Genomic DNA, 20015 nt, shown 5'->3' with positions numbered 1-20015 from the left:
ACTCAGCCAAAGTGACTGAAAAATCGCAAAAGAACAAGTTGCAGGTGTGGGCATGTGGCTTTGAATATTCAATTCTCTTCTATTCTTGGGATATACACCCTTGATTGTTGATAATTGCAATCAATTGTATAATACAGAAATGAAAATCACACCTTATCAGGACAGGGAATATATGTATTTTCTTGTGCTTCACACACAAAGGGCACTTATTTGGGGAGCATAAGCCAGCCTAGACTTACATGCTCCATGGACAAAGCCTATGTGTTTACTGCACTGAAAAAATTGTCAAAGAACAGTTCCTTCTTTCAAAGCTTCTTGGCACTTGTTTTGGTGGGCACATACTTTTGGCTTCAATGACTCAAAATCTCTTCAAATGTTCTATTGGTATCTTAGTACTTGTTTACTGTCATAGATTCGTTTGTTGTTATTCTTGTATTTCCACTGACCCTGTAAGCACTGATCCTTTCTCTGGTCTGAAGTGTGTTTTTTCTTACTTTAATATCTCTTGTTCCACAGAGAATTTGAGGCAGCATATAGAAAATACCTAGTATAACAACAGATAAAAATAAATGAGGAAACCAATGTGAAGTCAAAGAGAAAGAAAATAGGAAACCAGAACAATGCCACAAATGGGCCAAGACAGAGGATTGTATAGCCTTTTTTAGATCAAGACGAACAATTAATCAAGAAAGAGGCACATCTTTTCCTGATGTTGATACTTCAGAAAAATGTATCTCTTGGGCCTTCGTAAAGTAAAAATTGAATGCCCAGTTTGAGACAAAGACAGATATCCTGATAATCCTTTAAGCATGCTATTCATGAGACACAACATTTAAAATGAATCAGGCAATAAAGAGTTTGAGGCCATAGGCTTCAACAAGACCCTGGAGTGCAGATATTTAATGTTGCCAGTAATGGCAAATCCATATGCTTTGCCCATCAACCCAGAGGCAGATAACACGGAAATAGTCAAGATTCTAGGTGGTAGCTAAAAAATGTGTCTGCTCTAACCACTATTTTACTTGTACCACGATTGATGCAAAGAGGAAAACATTTGCTTTATACTAATTCCGAAAGAATCTGAAGTATTTTTTAATAATAGTGATTGAGTTCATTTTATTTTATTTATTTATTTTTGAGTTGGAGTCTCACTTGGTCGCCCAGACTGGAGTGCAGTGGCCGCTCCCGGCCACCGCAGCCTCACCTGCTGGGCTCCGGCGATCCTTCTGCCTAAGCCTTCTGAGTAGCCTGAATTACAGGCATGCGCTACCACGCCCGGCTGATTTTTTGATTTATTGTAGAGATGAGGTCTCGCTGCCCAGGCGGGTCTCGAACCCGCGAGCTCAGGCAATTCACTCACCTCAGCCCCCTAAAGGCACGGGATTACAGGCTGAGCCACCGAGCCCAGCTGAGTTCATTTTAACAAGATCTGTGAAGTGGGTTGGTTGGCACAGAAATTCAAATTCAATCTACTTAAATATACGGTGAGTAGATTTAATTTTACATCCTAAACAGTTAAGCACATAATTTCAAAGTTGAAGTTTATGTAATAATAAACCATTGTAGCTAACAAAGGAGTTTCTTACAAACCAGCCAATTTTATGATGAGGTGTGGAGTAAGAATAAATATGGTTTGATGGGTCCTTCAATCCAACCTAATTGTCATATATTATTAGTGTATTCACGATATCTGACATGTAAATATTTTTCATCTTTTACTCTTATCTATATAACAAACTATAATGGTTTGCTCTATGCTTTGTAATTTTTTTTTCCTTTCAAAATTCTTCAGCAAAATTGTAATCTATGCTCTCTAGTTTCAACTCTAACTTTAGCCAGGGCTAAATTTTTAAAAATCAGGGACACAAAATTCTTTGTATTCTATATAATTAAGGTTCACAATTTATTGGTCAAGAGAAAATGGCTAATGGCACCTTCAAGTGTGATAATACAGGGCATAAGGACAAAAATGTTTGTCTATGGAATATTCAGGCTTAGGCAATATACTATATCCCGATCAATCTTCCAGCATAAACTAGTTGCAAAATACAGTGAGTTTTCTGCTGTATAGATCTGTTAAATATAAAGCAATTAGTGTTGTGAGACATTGCCACAATTATGGTTTGGATTTTTAAATACTTATTATTAAACTATTCCTCTGTTACTAGGGCCACCTGTCTGTTGGGTTAAAACTCATGCCTTCCAGGTATAGGGTGATGCTTGTATTTTGTCCCAGGTGGCACTAGAACATGTATCTCACTCAGCATCAGCATCAAAGCCTCACACTACCCTGAGAGCTTCAAAGGAAGAGGTGGGGAAGGCAGTGCACACCTCCTTTTTATTCCGCTTGACTTGATCACCAGATATGTTAAGAAGCTGTTTCTGTTAACCTTTATCTTCAGGGTAGCTTTAAGCTTTCCAGGAGAATTGGTAAATGTTCTATATTTAACTTAGAACTTGGTTCTGTTTGCAAGTTCAATGGCTAAAAAAAGATAACAGTTACAAATAATCTTACACGGTTCCTTATCGGTTTTCCTTCATTATAATAGGGAGAATGTTCAAAGGGTGCCTAAAGTTTGCCTGTAGCTCATGTGGCCTAGTGTTAGGAGCAGAAAAGGTCACAATGCTTGGCTATGATTCTGTTGTACAGCAGTATAGCTCTTGCAGAATGAGCTCTCCTTTCCTTTGTCCTTTAAGAGCAAGGATGATAATGACTTTCCACAATTGCTAACCTCAGGATGCCTCATTGTTCTTTGTTGTTTCCATTAACTCCATTTAGTGGAGTTGAGGGTCTCGCTACGTTGCCCAGGTTGGAGTGCAGTGGCTATTTACAGGCCATACTGCACCAAAACCTCAAACTCCTGGGCTCAAACAATTCACCTGCCTCAACCTCCCAAGTAGTTGGGACTACAGGAACAAACCGCCATACCCAGCTCTAATTTTTTACAATAGTCCTCTTTTTAAGATTCTATTTCTGTGCTATCTTTTTCTCCCTAGAACCCTGATTGATAAAGGTATAGGGATTGGAAGTAGTTTCAGAAAGGAGACCCTTGAAATGAGTTTCTGGAACAGTATTACACATCTGATGTTTACCTGTATAACCTACTTGTCAAGGCAAACGAAACAATGGTATTCTATAGCATGGAGTGGCATCACCATTACTCAAATAACCATTAATAATGGCATGAGATGGAGTGCCAGTGTAGCTCACAGCATTGAAAGATCAATCTCCATCCCTTAACCTCTATGACAGTGATGATTACTAAAACTGTGGTGTAATTTGGCTGCTCAGACTGCTTCTGTGAGAATACATGGGAAAAAAAGACAAATACAGAGCCTTGAGTTCCAAACTTAAGATACCAGTAGAAAATCAGAAAGCTTCTTTGACAATTTTGAAGAAACGCATATCTCTTGTAGCTGCGGGACACAGGTAGTGGAGGAGCAAGCCCAGGACCTGACCTGACTAGGAAGGCTATAGAGTGGCAGTGTCAATTACAGCAAGACCTCATTCTGTTATGCTAAGGCAGTGTCCCTGATGGGGAAGGCCTGGGACCCTGTGGCATGGAATGGGAGCACTTGAGCAGATATGGATGAAGCCGAGAACTGTGAACAAGAATTAGATGGAGTTTCAGCCTAAACCTGATGGAGAAATACAAGGCCTGTCCTTGGAAGAGCGAGCTTAAGTACTGAAGAAGTTCTTGGATCTTGCCAAATACTTGGAATTCGGATTTGATGTGTTGGCTTGAACATCTGGGGAGTCCTTCTAAGTGGGTTACTTGAAGCTTGTTCTCAAAAATAACTTACAGGTACATGCTGGGATGCCAGAATTTCCCTGGCAGACCATAGAGGAAGGACTCTCCAGGTTCAGGGAGATGGAAATGTGGGGTTTGCTCTCTTATGTGCAACCTGCTTAGTCATACTCATCAAACACACCCACCCCTAAGAGGGCCCATAGAATTTACCTTTATCAAGACATTGAATGAGGGGCACAGATATCTGTGAAAAATCTTTTGTGGCTGTCTTCAATGTGTTGGAGATGATCAGAATGCCGCAATACAATCAGGATCCAGTATTTTGGATCCTGGTAGAGGCCAGGTGGCTTAACTGTCAAAGATGCGTTCAGCACAATTACCATGATAACCATCAGGAAGAAGTGATGATCAGGATTTAAAAAAATTTTTTTTAAACAGCACCTTTGTAAAACCTAAAAATGGTATAAAACATATATCTTTCTCTCTACCTAATTTCTCTAGAATTTGAAAATTATTTGTGAGCATTAATTTATAACGCTATGTGTTAGGTCACACTCCCAACGGGGACCTCCAGAATGTTTGGTCAGACCCATTGGAGGTGTGGGTGTCTGGTATCTGCAATTCAGTGCCATGTGAAAGATATAAAGAATTGCGCAGGAATTAGATTAGAAAATATAATTTATTTAAAAAGTAAATTAGAGAGAGAGAGAGAGATTGATTCTCCTCTCCAAGGTAGGAGAGGGGGCCAAAGCTTAGGAAACATAGCTCAAAGAGCACATGGACACACCAGAGTTTAGTAAAGCAGTGGCCAATCAGAATGTTTTTACTACAAGGATATGTGGTGGTATCCTGTTGATCCCTGAGGCTCTAGGAATGATAAAATCATCAGCCTACTTTGGTGCTACCTGACATATGTATATAGAAAAATTCTGATGGGACTGATGGACAGAAACCTAACTAAAGTCACTGTGATAGAGAGTCAAGACATATTACCCAACTCCTAGACTTCAGCCAGTTCACAAAGCAGAAGTCCCTTAATTAAGGGGGAGGCCAGATTCCTTTGAGGAAGGGTCCTACAGTGCAGTCAGGTATAAAGAGTGAATCTTCCCTGAGGTCATTTTCAGAGGTACCTATGGGCTTTTATAAGGTGATTGTGAACTGGGAAATGGGAGATTTTCCTACCTTCCGGAGGTTATTAGATATTAGCTCTGAGCACTAATCTCTGCAGTCTCAAAATACCACCAGGATTCCAGTGATCAGAGTGAAGATTTAAGAAAGTCAAGTGTAGTCTTGGTCCATTTTACGAGTATAGTGGGTGCAGTGGGACTAAAGATCCATTCTAGTGTTATTTTTCCAGTTCCAATTCATATGTGAAAATAGATATATTGAGTAGCACAATCCCTATGTTAGGTTTATGGGGAATAAGGGCTGTTACAGTTGATAGAGCCTAGCATAAGCTCCCTAGCTAACTTCTCCCCCATGCCAAAGTAGAGAACCAATATTAAACTGGGGAAATTACAGAGATTAGTGCCACCATGAAAGATTTGACAGATACCAGACTTTTCCTTTCAATTTATCTGTTTGGCTCATGCAATAGCCAGTATGTTTTGGAGAATGTCTTTAAATTATTTGTCGATCATAGTTGTAGGTCCACATGTGGGATCTTTACTAGAGCAAATCTAGTAAACACCTAAAATGTGGTTATTGACTTGAAACCTAGAATGTGACTTTCTTTTCAATTTCCATTAGCAAAAATAATCAGAAGCCATTTGCCTTCCATGATTGCAATAGCACTGTCATTATATTATCTCAGGACTATTTGAGCACTTCTGTGATAGAGTATTATTCCAGAGGGATGTTTGTCTCCTTGATATCCAGTAAAACATCATGGTAGTCTGTTATTTTGATGACATTATGCAAATTGGACCTGGTGAGCAGAAAGTAGCAACCACCTTAGATACTTTAAAAAGACCCTTAATATCAGAAGATGAGAGACAAAATCCAGTTCAGGGACCTGCCACATTCATGAAATTTCCAACCCTGTGGAGCTCTGGTGCTACACCTTACGTCATCAGCCTTAAAGAAAGATGCACAGTGCTTGGTTGGTTTGTTTGGATTTTGAAGACAGTGTACTGCATTTGCTGCTGTTCGACCCATTTACCATGTAACCTATATGACTACCATTTTTTTTCATAGGACTTGGAACAATATAAGGCCCTACAGAAGGTCCAGCCAGGTAGTGTAAGCTGCCCTGACACCTAGGCTTTAGGACTCAGCAGACCCGATGGTAAGCAGGATACTGTATGGAGTCTTGCAAACTAGTAGGGGAACCCCAATGCAGATCCCTAGGGTTTTGGAATAAGAACATGTCCTCATCTGCTGACAGTTATTCTCCATTTGAAAGGCAATTCTTGCCTTGCCACGAGACCTTGGTGGAGACTACATACCTGACCGTGGGACACTAAGTGACTATGTGACATGAATTGCTCTTTAGAAACTCTTATCTAGTTGACTGAATCCTAAATTGAACACGGGCAGCAGAATTCCATTATCCAACTACCTGGGTAGCCTGAGATGATCTGGAAGGCACAAGTAAATTACATGGGCAAACTTCCATTGTACCAGCCCTTACTTCTTTGCCACCTTTGTGTTCAACCTGTAGCTATGGGCTTATGGCCTTTTAGCAGAGGAAGAAAGTTTAGGCCTCGTTTATTAATAGTCTATATAATGTGCTAGCACCAACGTGAAGCAGACAGCCACTGAGTTATGGCCCTACCCAATAATGGCCCAGAACAATAGTAAGAAGGAGAAATTCTCTCAGTGGGCACAACTTTAAATAGTATATCTGATTGTCCTCTTTGTTTGGAAAAAGAGTTGGCCTGAGATATGGATCTACACTGATTTATGCACGGTAGCTTATAGGTTGGCCCATGACTTGAAAAAAAAATTTGAGATAAGAGGATAGATACTTTTTTTTTTTTTAACTGGAGTCTCACTCCGTGGCCCAGACTGGAGTGCAGTGGCCCACTCACGGCCACTGCAGCCTTGACCTGCTAGACTCAAGTGATCCTTCCACCTCAGCTTTCCAAGTGACTGGAACCACAGGTATACACCACCATGCCGAGCTAGTTTTTTGATTTATTGTAGAGACCAGGTCTTGCCATGTTGCTTAGGCTGGTCTTGAACCCCTGAGCTCAGGCAATCCTCTCACCTCTCCCTCCCAAAGTACTGGGATTACAGGCATGAGCCACCGTGCCAGGCATGGATAGATTCTTAAAACTGCCCCAGAATATAAAAATATTTGTGAACCACATTGCTGCCCAGCAGAGGGCATCCATCCCAGTAATCAGTTATGCAAGATGATCTGTCCTGTGGATGTCAGTCAGCCTCTTTACCCAGCCACTCTGGTGCTTACTCTATGGGCCTAAGTGGCAATAAGAATGTAAGCTAAGAGTAGATTCAGCAACACAGACTTCTTTTTGCCAAGGATCATTCAGTCACTGCCACTGTGCAGGGTTTAACCTGCTTATAACTGGCCATTGCAGACGCCCCAGTATGATACCATTTCCTAGGCAGATAAGTCAAACACTTAGTGGCAGTTTAATTATACTAGATCCCTTCCTTTGTGGAGGGAAGAGTGATTCGTCTTCATGGGCATGGATACATATTCCAGAACCTGTATCTGGAATATGTATCTTCCCTGCCTGGAAAGCTTCTACTAGTGCCAGAGCTCATGGGCTCATAGAATGCCTTATTTCATCACCATGTATCACAGACAACATCTTTGAGCAAGAAAAGTCGACAGTAGAGTCACACACATAGAATTAATTGATTTTTAGCTCAGATCCATGACTCAGAAGCAGCTAGTTTGATAGGGTAGAGAAAAGGGGCTGAAGGATCAGTTGTGGTACTAGCTGAGAGAAAATACCTGTAAGTATATTGTACGATGCAGTGGTTTTTGGTATATTCGCAGAGTTGATTTCACAACCAATTTGAAAAGATTTTCATTGTCCCAAAAAGAGACCTCTTACTCAACAGCAGTCACTCTCCAATTTCTCTTGCTCTCCCTCTCAGCCCTAAGCAACAGTTAGTCTACTTTCTCTCCCTTCAGATTTGTCCATTCTGGAAATTTGATATAAATGGAATCATATAATATGTGACCTTTGTGTCTGGCTTCTTTCACTTACCATATTGTTTTCAAGGTCCATCAGTGTTGTAGCATGTATCAGTATTTCACTCCCTAAATTTTTATGACCAAATAATATTCCTATGATATGTATACACTACATTTTGTTTATCTATTCATTAGTTATTTGGCATATAAATTATTTCTACCTTTTGGCTATTGTGAATAATGTTGTGATGCATATTTCTGTACAGGTTTTTCTGTGGATATTGGTTGTGATTTCTTTGGGTTATAATATCTGGGCATGGAGTTGCTAGGTCATTGGTAATTCTGTCTAAGTTTTTGAGGAATTGCCGAACTGTTTTCTAACGTGGCTTCAATTTCTCAGCATCCTCAGTATTACTTGCAATTGTTAGTCTTTTTTATTACAGTCATCCTAGCATGAAGTAGTATCTCATTGTGGTTTTGGTTTACATTTCCCTCATGACTAAAGACATTGAGCCTTTTTTCATATGCTTATTGGCTATTGTATGTCTTCTTTGGAGAAATGTCTATTTAGATCTTTTGTCCGTTTTTTTAAAAATGGGGTATTTGTATTTTTATTGTATCCTACTGATGCTTCAGATTTCAGTTCAGCCTCACAGCCTTCATTATAGCCTTCCCCCTTTCCTCCTTTCCTTATTGTAACTTCATCTCCAACGAGAAAGTTGACTTTCATTCTGCACCGTGTATTTCATAGTGCATAATGTTCAATCCTAGTACATACAGAAAGTAATTTTAGAATTGCTAACCCATATAAGCTGGAAGGAAGAAAATTATGAGTTAGGGTACAGCACCCATATAAAGTTTTTTTGTGTTTAGTTTTGTAGCAGCCAAAATACTATTTTCTAAAGTTCTTTAGTTATTTTCTTCTGACACTCTTCAGTGTAGTCATATTATTCACCTGTAATACAGTTAGGTTCACCTTTTTAAAATACTGTATATAATTCAATTTTTAGTTCCCACCATATCCTGGTCATTTTTAATTATATATTTATTTTGGAGAATGTGAAACATTACCATTCTAAGACTCAAAGTCATATAAAAACGTAGAGAAGGGAGACTTCTGGCAAGATGGTGACGGGGCAACCTGGTCTGTGAAACCCTCTGCAAAGGAGAACTGCAGTGGGTCTCTGGCTCTCGCCCCGGGGACTGCGGACCCCAAAATCACAGCCTGCTCTTCGTACGGAGCTCGGCCATTGCCACCGCTGGGGCATCGCAGCGGACTGGACAGCCACCGCAGCGCAGACGCCGCCACTGCAGCCGCTGTAGCCACCGCAGCCACCACCAGTAGCACATCGCACCACCCAGGCCGGAGGTGATCCACGACTTCAGTCCTTGAAGCTCCTGCAGGCAAGATCTGCTGGGATCGCTGCCACCTCTCCTGTGACCAAGATGTCCTGCCCGCTGTGAATCTCCTGCCTGTGCCCTGAGGCAGGCTCCATCTCCAGTCTCTGCCAGTTCCTGTCCAACCCCACCCCCTCTGGGGCGAGCAGTTGAGATAGCACCACCTGCTGGCGATTCAAGGTAACAACACCAAAACGGGAGAAACAAGCTTGAAAAACAGACACAGGCCAGAGTGGTGAACAGAGAGTGATCTGAACTGTCCTTCACAGCAGACCAGGGGCAACTGACCCTAACTGCAAACTAATTTACCTGCTTGAGAAGAAAGCTAGAAATCAGAACTGAAAGGACATTGGACTTAAATGAAAAGTCTCAGAGTGTGCTTCATTGATTCTGTTAGTTTAATGACTTAATTCTATTCCTACTGTGTTGTTTCTTTTTTTTCCTCTTCCTTTTCTTCTCTCTGTAAACCATATCTTTGTATAGAGGAACAGCACACCAATAAGGTGGTTGGTTAGCTTGTATGTTAGCATCACTATATGTTTTATTTTTTTTTGTATGGGAGTTGGTTCGTCAGTAGCTGTGGTCTATTGTTTTTTTCTGTTTCGGTATAGGCCTCTCTCTCCATTTGTTGGCACACGTTTGTTTCCCCCCTTACTCCTCTATCTCTCCACCCCCCTCTTCAACCCACTGTCTGCTCCACTTACCTCTGCTAACCACATTTTATTTCAGGGAGTAAACCTACAGTGCCACCGCACGGACAGATTCCAAGGCAGTGGGAAGTGGGTTCCACATTATCCACACACCTGTCAGCGAATACCAAGACCTTCAGATAGATTTTGAATCACAGCTCCCCCCTTAAGTAAATCTCAGAACTGCAAAAAGGACCACCCTCAACCTACAGTGCAACTCCCTAATTGAACAAAGTAAGAGGGCATACACAAACAATAGGAGATTGAACAAACAGAAGTAAAACCAATCCCTTTATCCCTGAATAACAGAATTAAAGAAGACAGTGACGTGGAGGGAAGGAAAAAGTAGGGAGGGGGAAAAACTGCACAAATGAAGAAAAACCAGAAGAAGAATATAGGTCTCACACAGACCCCTGGGAGATCAGACACTGAGAAAACAGATTCTGGAACACAAACAATGAAGAGCCCCCAGAATGACTGGTCACATGCAACAAACCCAGACATCAAGACATTAATGGAGAGAATTTAAAAACTTGAGGAGAGACAAGAGGAAAATAAGAAGGAGCTGATGTCAGAAATAACAGCAGTAAAGAATACTGTGAGCCAGGCTCGGTGGCTCAGCCTGTAATCCCGCGCCTTTGGGAGACTGAGGTGAGTGGATTGCCTGAGCCTGCGGGTTCGAGATCCGCCTGGGCAGTGAGACCTCATCTCTACAATAAATCAAAAAATCAGTCGGGTGTGGTAGCACATACCTGTAATTCCGGCAACTTGGAAGGCTGAGGTGGAAGGATCGCTGGAGCCCAGCAGGTCGAGGTTGCGGTGGCCGGAAGCGGCCACTGCACTCCAGTCTGGGAGACAGAGTGAGACTCCAACTCAAAAAAAAAAAAGAATACTGTGATGGAAATGAGTAACTAATAAGCATGGAAAACAGAATTAGCCAAGCAGAAGAAAGAATCTCAGAGCTCGTAGACCAAAACACAGAACTAACCCGAACTGTCAAAAGCATAGAAAAGAAGCTCAAGACAGAACAAAGCCTGCAAGAGATGAATGATCATTTCAAGAGACCAAACCTAAGAGTAATTGGGCTTCCTGAGGCAGAGAGAGAAACAGAAGCCACACTGGAACAAACATTTCATGAAATGATTCAAGAAAACTTCCCTTATCTCATCAAGGATGAAAAAATTCAAACACAAGAGATTCAGAGAACCCCTGCAAGACAACAAATGAGAAGACCAACTCCCAGAGACACAAGAATTCACCTAAACAAAGTAGCTATAAAAGAAAAAATCCTAAAGGCAGCAAGAGAAAAAGGCCAGACTACCTACCAGGGAAGACCAATTAGAATAGCAGCAGATTTATCCACAGAAACCCTTCAGGCTAGGAGAGCCTGGAGCCCTATCTTCAAAGTTCTAAAAGATAAACAATTTCAACCAAGAATAACCTACCCAGCCAAACTAAGCTTCATTAGTGAGGGAGAATTGATATCCAATCCCTAAGAACCTACGCTGCCACCAGACCACCTCTACAAGAAACACTTAAGAAAGTACTGAACACAGAAGAAAAAGAAAAAAGAACAACAACATTATTCACAAGAGTACAGGCAAAGATTAAAAACACACATGAGCCAACTCCAGAACCCAAAGAAAGACAACAAACAAACAGGAACAACTCTGTAAGAACCTTATGACAGGGATCAACTCTTGCATTTCAATTATTAGCCTAGATGTGAATGGACTAAATGCACCACTGAAAAGACATAGAATGGCAAAATGGATAAAATATCATAGGCAACAATCTATTGCCTTCAAGAGACTCACCTCACTAAAAAGGACACCCACAGACTCAAAGTAAGAGGATGGGAAACAAACTTTCAGGCAAACGGAATACAAAAGAAAGGAGGAGTAGTGAACTTAATTTCAGACAAAATACCCTTCAAGCTACTAAAAATCAAAAAAGGTACAGAAGGCCACTACATAATGATAAAAGGCTCAATCCATCAACAGGAAATATCTATCCTAAACATATATGCACCCAACATAGGTGCGCCAACTTTCATAAAGCAACTTCTAGGAAAACTAAAGAGAGATATTGACTCGAACACCATCGTAACTGGGGACTTTAATACCCCACTCCCAACCCTAGACAGATCATCAGGACAAAAAATCGGCAAGGAGATCCAGAACCTCAATGTGACTTTGGACCAAATGGACTTAATTGATACCTACAGAACACTCCATCCAAAGACCACAGAATATACATTCTACTCATCACCACATGGAACGTAGTCTAAGATCGACCACGTAATTGGCCATAAATCAAGCATAAGCAAATTTAAAAGGACCGAAATTCTACCAAACACCTTCTTGGACCACAGTGGAATAAAATAAACATTGACACCAACAAAGTCCCCCCAAAACCCACAAAGACATGGACACTAAACAGCATGATGCTAAACAACTCCTGGGTCAATGATGAAATCAAAACAGAGATCAGAAGATACCTGGAAACAAATGAAAATGAAGAAACATCTTACCAAAATCTCTGGGATGCCCTAGAAAGCTGTAGTAAGAGGGGAATTTATATCCCTACAAACACACATGAAGAAAATGGAAGGAACACAAATTAACAACCTAACAAGCCACCTAAAGAAGCTGGAAAAGCAAGACCAACAAAACCCTAATTTCAGGAGAAGAATCCAGATCACCAAAATAAAAGCCCAAATCCAGGACATAGAAGACAAAAAGAATACAAAAAATCAATGAAACAAAAAACTGGTTCTTCAAAAGGATAAACAAGATCGATGGTCCCCTAGCTAGACTGACCAAGAAAAAACGAGAAAAAAATCAAATAAGCACAATCAGAAACACAAAAGATGAAGTCACATCTGACCCTGAAGAAATACAAAAGATCATTAGAGACTACTACGTACACTTGTATAGAAACAAACTTGAAAACCTTAAGGAAATGGAGGACTTTCTGACATCACACAACCTACCTAGATTGGAACAAGAAGAAATTGAGACCCTAAATAGACCAATAACAATCAAGGAAATCAACTACGTAATAAGAAAACTTCCTACAAAAAAAAGCCCTGGTCCAGATGGCTTTCCAGCAGAATTCTACAAGACATTTAATGAGGAGCTGATACCAATCCTACTGAAGGTATTCCAGGTGATTGAAAAAGATGGAACTCTCCCCAAATCATTTTACAAAGCCAACATCACATTGATACCCAAGCCAGGTAAAGATCCAACAAAGAGAACTACAGGCCAATATCTTTGATGAACATAGATGCTAAAATTCTCAACAAGATCCTTGCAAACCAAATTCAGCAATACATCTCAAAAATCATCCACCATGACCAAGTAGGATTCATCCCCGGGATGCAAGGCTGGTTCAACATTCGTAAAACTATAAATGTAATTAAATACATCAACAGATGTCAAAACAAAAACCACATGATTATATCATTAGATGCAGAAAAAGCTTTTGATAAAATCCAGCACCCCTTCTTGATAAAAACCCTTGAACATCTAGGCATACGAGGAACATACCTCAAAATAGTAAAAGCTGTCTATGAGAAACCCACAGCCAGCATACTCCTAAATGGACAAAAATCGGAACCATTTCCCCTGAAAACTGGAACAAGACAAGGATGCCCACTCTCTCCCCTCCTGTTCAACGTAGTATTGGAAGTCCTGGCTCGAACAATCAGAGAAGAGGGGGCAATCAGGGGTATCCAAATAGGAAAAGAAGAAGTCAAGTTATCTCTCTTTGCAGATGATATGATTGTGTACCTTGAAAACCCCAGAGAATCTGTCAAAAACCTCTATACACTGATAAAGGCCTTTGGCAAAGTCTCAGAATACAAAATAAATGTACAAAAGACAATCGCATTTCTCTACACCAATAATAAACAAACAGAAACCCAAATAAAAAACACAATTCCATTCACAATAGCCACAAGAAAAAGGAAATACCTTGGCATCTTCCTAACCAGAGACGTGAAAGACCTTTACAATGAAAACTATAAAACACTGCTCAAAGAAATCAAAGATGACACAAGCAAGTGGAAAAATATCCCATGCTCATGGCTTGGAAGAATCAACATTGCGAAGATGTCCATCTTACCTAAGGCAATCTACAGATTCATTGTGATACCCATCAAATTACCAGCAACATTATTCTCAGACCTAGAAAAGACAACACAGGAATTCATATGGAAACACAAATGTCCAAGAATAGCCAGAGCAATCCTCAGCAAAAAAAAAAACAAAGCAGGTGGTATCACATTACCAGACTTCAAACTTTACTGTAAAACTATAGTCATCAAAACAGCTTGGTATTGGTATATGAACAGGCATATAGATCAATGGAATAGAATTGAGATTCTAGAAGCAAAACCTCAATTTCTCAACCAACTCATCTTCGACAAGGCCTCCACCACCTACCACTGGGGAGAGGAGAACCTATTCAGTAAATAGTGCTTGGAAAACTGGCTGACCACATGCAGAAGATTGAAACAGGACCACTATCTATCCCCATGCACAAAGTTTAACTCCAAATGGATCTGAGACCTAAATGTAAAACCTCAAACCATAAGAACCTTAGAAAATGAAGGAAATACCCTCATGGAAATCGGAACTGGCATCCAATTCCTAACAAAACCTGAAACCCACAGGTCATAAGAGAGAAGATAGACAAGTGGGACCTTATTAAACTGACAAGCTTCTCCAAGACCAAAGAAACCATCAAGAGAGCAGGGAGACAGCCTACAGACAGGGAAAAAATATTTGCCAACACCAGGTCTGACAAAGGCTTAGCATCCTGGATCTACAAGGAACTAAAATGTGCCGAAAAGAAAAAAACAAACAACCCCATTATCAAATGGGCAAAAGATATGAACAGACACTTCACAAAAGAGGACATCTGAGCAGCCAACAAACACATGAAGAAATGTTCAACCTCACTAATCATCAGGGAGATGCAAATCAAAACCACACTGAGATACCACCTAACTCCAGTCAGAATGGCAATTATCAATAATTCAAAAAATAACAGCTGCTGGAGAGGGTGTGGTGAAAAGGGAACACTTCTATACTGTTGGTGGGAGTGTAACTAGTGCAACCTCTGTGGAAAACAGTGTGGCGATTCCTAAAAGCTCTAAATATCGACCTCCCATATGATCCTGCAATCTCCCTACTGGGAATATACCCTGAAGAACTCAAATCACTCTATAAAAAAGATACCTGCACACGTATGTTTATCGCAGCATTGTTCACAATAGTAAGAACCTGGAAACAACCATGCTGCCCATCAAAAGAGGATTGGATTAAAAAAATGTGTACATATACATGATGGAATACTACACAGCCATTAAAAAGAACAAAATCATGAATTTCGCAGCAACCTGGATGGAACTAGAGTCTATGATACTGAGTGAACTCTCACAGAAACAAAGATCCGAGTATCATATGTTCTCACTCATATATTGGACCTTGAACATCCAATGTAATACTATAAGAAAATGACTGACGGTACTGGGAAACTATGGGGGAGGATGGGATTAACACTAGCAAATATCTGTCTGGGGATGAGGAAACACCTCTTATCAACAGGGTGCCTGAATGAAACTAATTGTACACCTAACTCTTAACTGTACCTCACAAAACCATAATAAAAAATATTAATAAAAAAAAAACATAGAGAAGTATCAGTTTCCCTAATCCACATTTCCCTGTTCCTATTCTTCCATTGTTTCCACCCTTTTTCCACCTGTCTCCCATAGATAACAACTCTCAGTCATTACTGTTTTATTTTTGCTCTATTAATGTGCACAGATGGACAGGTACATTTATTTTTTCCTAAATTTTCCTTTTTACAGGAAGGATACACAGTTTGTGCTTTTCCCTTTTCATTTAATAGTGTATTCTGGGCCACTGCCTTGCTAAGATGGTATGGCCATGTGCTTTTTGAGCTATGGCCAGGTCATGTTTTCTTAAGCTTTGACCCTCTCCCCTACCTTGGGGAACTGAATCTCCTCTTTCTCTCTTTTTAATTTACTTTCTAAATAAACTACATTTCTTACTCTAAAAAAAAAAAAGTGTATTCTGGAAATCACTCTGTTTATAGGGATCTTCTGTATTCTTCACAGCTGTATAATATTTCATTGTATAGATGTATTATAGTATATCAACCACACTTCTATATATGGGCATTTAGATTGTTTCCAGTATTTTTTTTACAATGACAAAAAATGCTGTAATAAATAACCATGAATATTTGTATTTTCATGCTGTTGAAGATATTTCTTCAGGTTAGATTAAACTTATAATTTTTTTAAAAAATGTGCTTCAGCAATGTCTGCCAAAAGGGAAGTGACACTTCGGCCAGCAATGCACACAACTAACACCCAGATCTTGGTTTCTAAATACATTTTCTCATTAAAAGCAGCCAGAGCATCTTGGGGAAATGGTTATTCTAGTTCTAAGGCAGGAAAAATCCTAAGGACACCTGAAACATTTTCTTGTGTTGGAAAACAAAAATGTTCAAAGAAAAATAGGGACATGTTAAAAGGAGACATGACTCAAAGGGGCTTGCTCCCCTTGGCCAAATTTAGGGCAATTTGAGCATTAAAAAGAGTAAAGATGGTAATAGAAAATAGCAAATCAATTGTTTTTAGATGCTATAAATTCATAGTGGCACTCAACAAAGATGGAAGAGGGAATGCCAGCTACTATATGTATAAGAGATGATATAATTATTTTTAAATCCCCATTTAAAAATCACTAGGAGCCGGGCTCAGTGGCTCAGCCTGTAATCCCGCGCTTTGGGAGGCTGAGGTGAGTGGATTGCCTGAGCCCGCGGGTTCGAGACCTGCCTGGCCAACTTGGCGAGACCTCATCTCTACAATAAATCAAAAAAATTAGCCGGGCGTGGTAGCGCGCGCCTGTAGTTCCAGCTACTTGGAAGGCTGAGGCGGAAGGATCGCTGGAGCCCAGCAGGCCGAGGCTGCGGTGGCCAAGAGCGTGCTACTGCACTCCAGTCTGGGCGACAGAGTGAGACCCAACTCAAAATAATAATAATAATAATAATAAAGATCACTAAAGGTAAAATTGATGCAGATAAGGATCAATGGATGCTAAAATCATTGAATGAAACGTTCCTACCTAACAGCACAAAAAATCATATATATTTACTGAAGCTTTAAAATATTCTCATCATCTCAGAATGTTGGCTTACTGATTACTTATTAATTGCAAAGCAAAAGTTTTTTATAAATTTTATTTCCTTTTCAATTAGGGATAGATATTAAAGTATATAATTTTTTTTCCTTTTTGTATAATCTGTACTCTTTTTTAAAAATGGGAGTCATATGAAAAAGACTTTCAGGCTGGAGTGTAAACTGAGAGTGATAAAGGAATTAAGAAGATAAGGAGAACACACTTCTTTTTGTTTTATGAGGTCAGTTTATAGGTACAAGGATGAGAAAATTTCTGTCTTCCTATGTTGTTTCATTACTGTTGTTTAAACTCTATTGAACATAGCCTCCTTTAAAATTATAACATAAACTTGGTTTACAGTGTTCACAGCTCTGCGGTCACTAGAAGAACCACTAACTGAAATATGGAATACATAAGATTTGGCAGTGGTGGGTGAGAGTTTTGACATGTTGATGCTGAAGTGTCAATAGGAAAACAAAGTGAGGTTAACTTCCAGCAGTTGTAAAACCAGTGGCATGATGATTCTCTCTCCTTAAGAGAGCATAAGGCCAAGCACAGTGGCTCATGCCTGTAATCCCAGCACTTTGGAAGGCTGAGGGTAGGAGGATCCCGAGGCCAGGAATTTGAGACCAGCCTGGACAGCATAGCAAGACCCCATGTCTACAAGAAATTAAAAAATAAATAACCAGCATGGTGGTGCATGTTTGTAGTTCTAGGTATTCAGGAGGCTGAAGCAGGAGGATAGCTCGAGCCTAGAAATTCAAGGTTACAGTGAGTTGTGGTCACCCTACTGTATTCTCTCCTGGGTAATAGTGTGAGACCTTGGTGGGGGGGAGGAAGGGAGGGAGGATATAAGACATAAGTATAGATTTGGAAATCATCAGCATGGAGGTCCTATCTGAAACCATCATAGTAAATTGTATTGAGAGAGTGAGAAGTTGTGTACAGTGAGGAACAAGCAGAGGACACAAATCTGGTAGCTGGGAGGCTAGCAGTGACCTCCTAAGAACTGATCAGTAGAGAGTGTGGGCAACAACCTGAGGCTGTGTCTCCACAGCGAGGAGGTAAGGAATGGGATGATGGTACCTCATGGGCAAGGTAGCATGAGGGACAGTATTTCTAGGATACTGAAAACAGCTAAGTTTGTAGGCGGAGTGGAAGAAAGCTGTGAAAAGGGGGAGATTAAGAATATTTTTGTAAGTTTTCTTTTTTTTTCTTTTTTTTGAGTTGGAGTCTCACTCTGTCGCCCTGACTGGAGTGCAGTGGCCGCTCCCAGCCACCGCAGCCTCCACCTGCTGGGCTCCAGTGATCCTTCCACCTCAGCCTTCCGAGTAGCCGGAATTACAGGCGCGCGCTACCACGCCCAGCTGATTTTTTGATTTATTGTAGAGATGAGGTCTCGCTGCCCAGGCGGGTCTCGAACCCGCGGGCTCAGGCAATCCCCTCACCTCAGCCTCCCAAAGGCACGGGTTTACAGGCTGAACCACCGAGCCCAGCTCTAATTTTTGATTTATTGTAGAGATGAGTTCTCACGAAGTTGCCCAGGTGGGTTTCGAACCCGCGGGCTCAGGCAATCCACTCACCTCAACCTCCCAAGGCATGGGATTACAGGCTGAGCCACCGAGCCCGGCTCTTTTTTTGCTTTTTGTTCAAAATTGTCTGCAACCTTTACAGCTGCCAAGGCCCATCCAGACTATGTATTATGGTTTTACTTCAAATATTTGCTATTGGACGGTAACTCGGGACTTCATCTCTGCAAATCCGTTGGGAGACTTTACCCACTAGACATTGAGTTACAGGTGATGATGAATCTCGAGCATTCATTTATCTTTTTCATGTCAATTTTGCTAGTCTAATTTTAAGACTCACGTGTCCAGTATGCATATACAAAAATACAGGATGGTCTCTTTACTGACATGACCTTGCTTTTAAAATGGGGGTAAAAAAATGGTGCCTGGTAGATAAATGCAGATAATTTAAACTACTTTGGCTGCATAAATATTGCCAAATTGTTTGTACTCACATGTAACTCTTCTGGGAGGCAGTTATTGGAACATCCAGAATAATGCAGTGTATCAGTTTGTGTTTCTGCGACTAGACAAGGCTGTTCCATTCCTTGGGGTAGTGTGTGTGAGGGGGGCCGTTTATCTGTGTGTTTTACGTTGAAAATGTTGCAGGGCCTCGTCTGTCACCGTCTTCACGCCCGGGGTGGGCTGAGGCAGGGAGGGCGTGACGCTGGTGTCTGTGTGAACTCGGGCCTGTGATGCTGAGCTTGGTTCATCGCTTTCTCCTCCCTTTTCCTCCCCACTCCTTCCCACCCGCGCCGCAGCAGCATCCTCAGAGTCGGAGCGGCTGCGCCCAGCGCGGCACCGAGCCTCCCGCTGCCATCAACCCGCGGCCGAGCGACAGCGAGCACAGCCACCGCGCCTCGCTGCTCTCGGATCCTGGAGCGCCATGGCCAAGACCCGCAGGGACAGAAACAGCTGGGGTGAGTCGCCAAGGCCGCCTCTGCAGCCTGCCAGGGGCTGGCCCTCTGCTGCTTCTGGAGACGGGGAGGGCCGAGGCTGCTCCTCGCTGCGTCCCGGGAGACGGCCGCGCCAAGCGGCTCCCGGTTGGGTCGGAGGAGCCAGACCGAGCCATATCCCCCTCCCCGAGCCGCGCCGGGGCGAGGACGGCAGCCTCTCGGAGGCTGGGCCTCCAGCTGCGGCTGGCCGCTCCCCAGCCTGCGCCCGCCTCCTCCCAGCATTTGGACAGCACCACCGGGCGCCTCCCGGGCTCGCGGTTCCGCCTTAGCGGTCGGCGATGAGCGGGAAGGAGAACTGGGGGCGGGGGGGAGGGG

General features: G+C 41.6%; 1 protein-coding gene across 2 annotated transcripts in view; it reads left to right on the top strand.

The window, feature by feature from the left end:
• Positions 1 to 19396: 19396 nt before the first annotated feature.
• Positions 19397 to 20015, top strand: part of ATL1 (atlastin GTPase 1) — a 76127-nt gene continuing 75508 nt past the window's right edge. For both annotated transcript variants that reach the window (XM_021706875.1, XM_008073816.1), the window contains exon 1: positions 19397 to 19664. In XM_021706875.1, coding sequence (XP_021562550.1) covers positions 19631 to 19664 — 34 coding nt within the window. In that variant the 5' untranslated portion in view covers positions 19397 to 19630. The remainder of the gene's footprint in view (positions 19665 to 20015) is intronic.

This window comes from Carlito syrichta, unplaced genomic scaffold (assembly GCF_000164805.1).
Source record: "Carlito syrichta isolate Samal-C Ts95f unplaced genomic scaffold, Tarsius_syrichta-2.0.1 Scaffold316190, whole genome shotgun sequence".
Lineage (NCBI taxonomy): Eukaryota > Metazoa > Chordata > Mammalia > Primates > Tarsiidae > Carlito > Carlito syrichta.
This window is presented reverse-complemented; position numbering and strand designations above follow the sequence as displayed.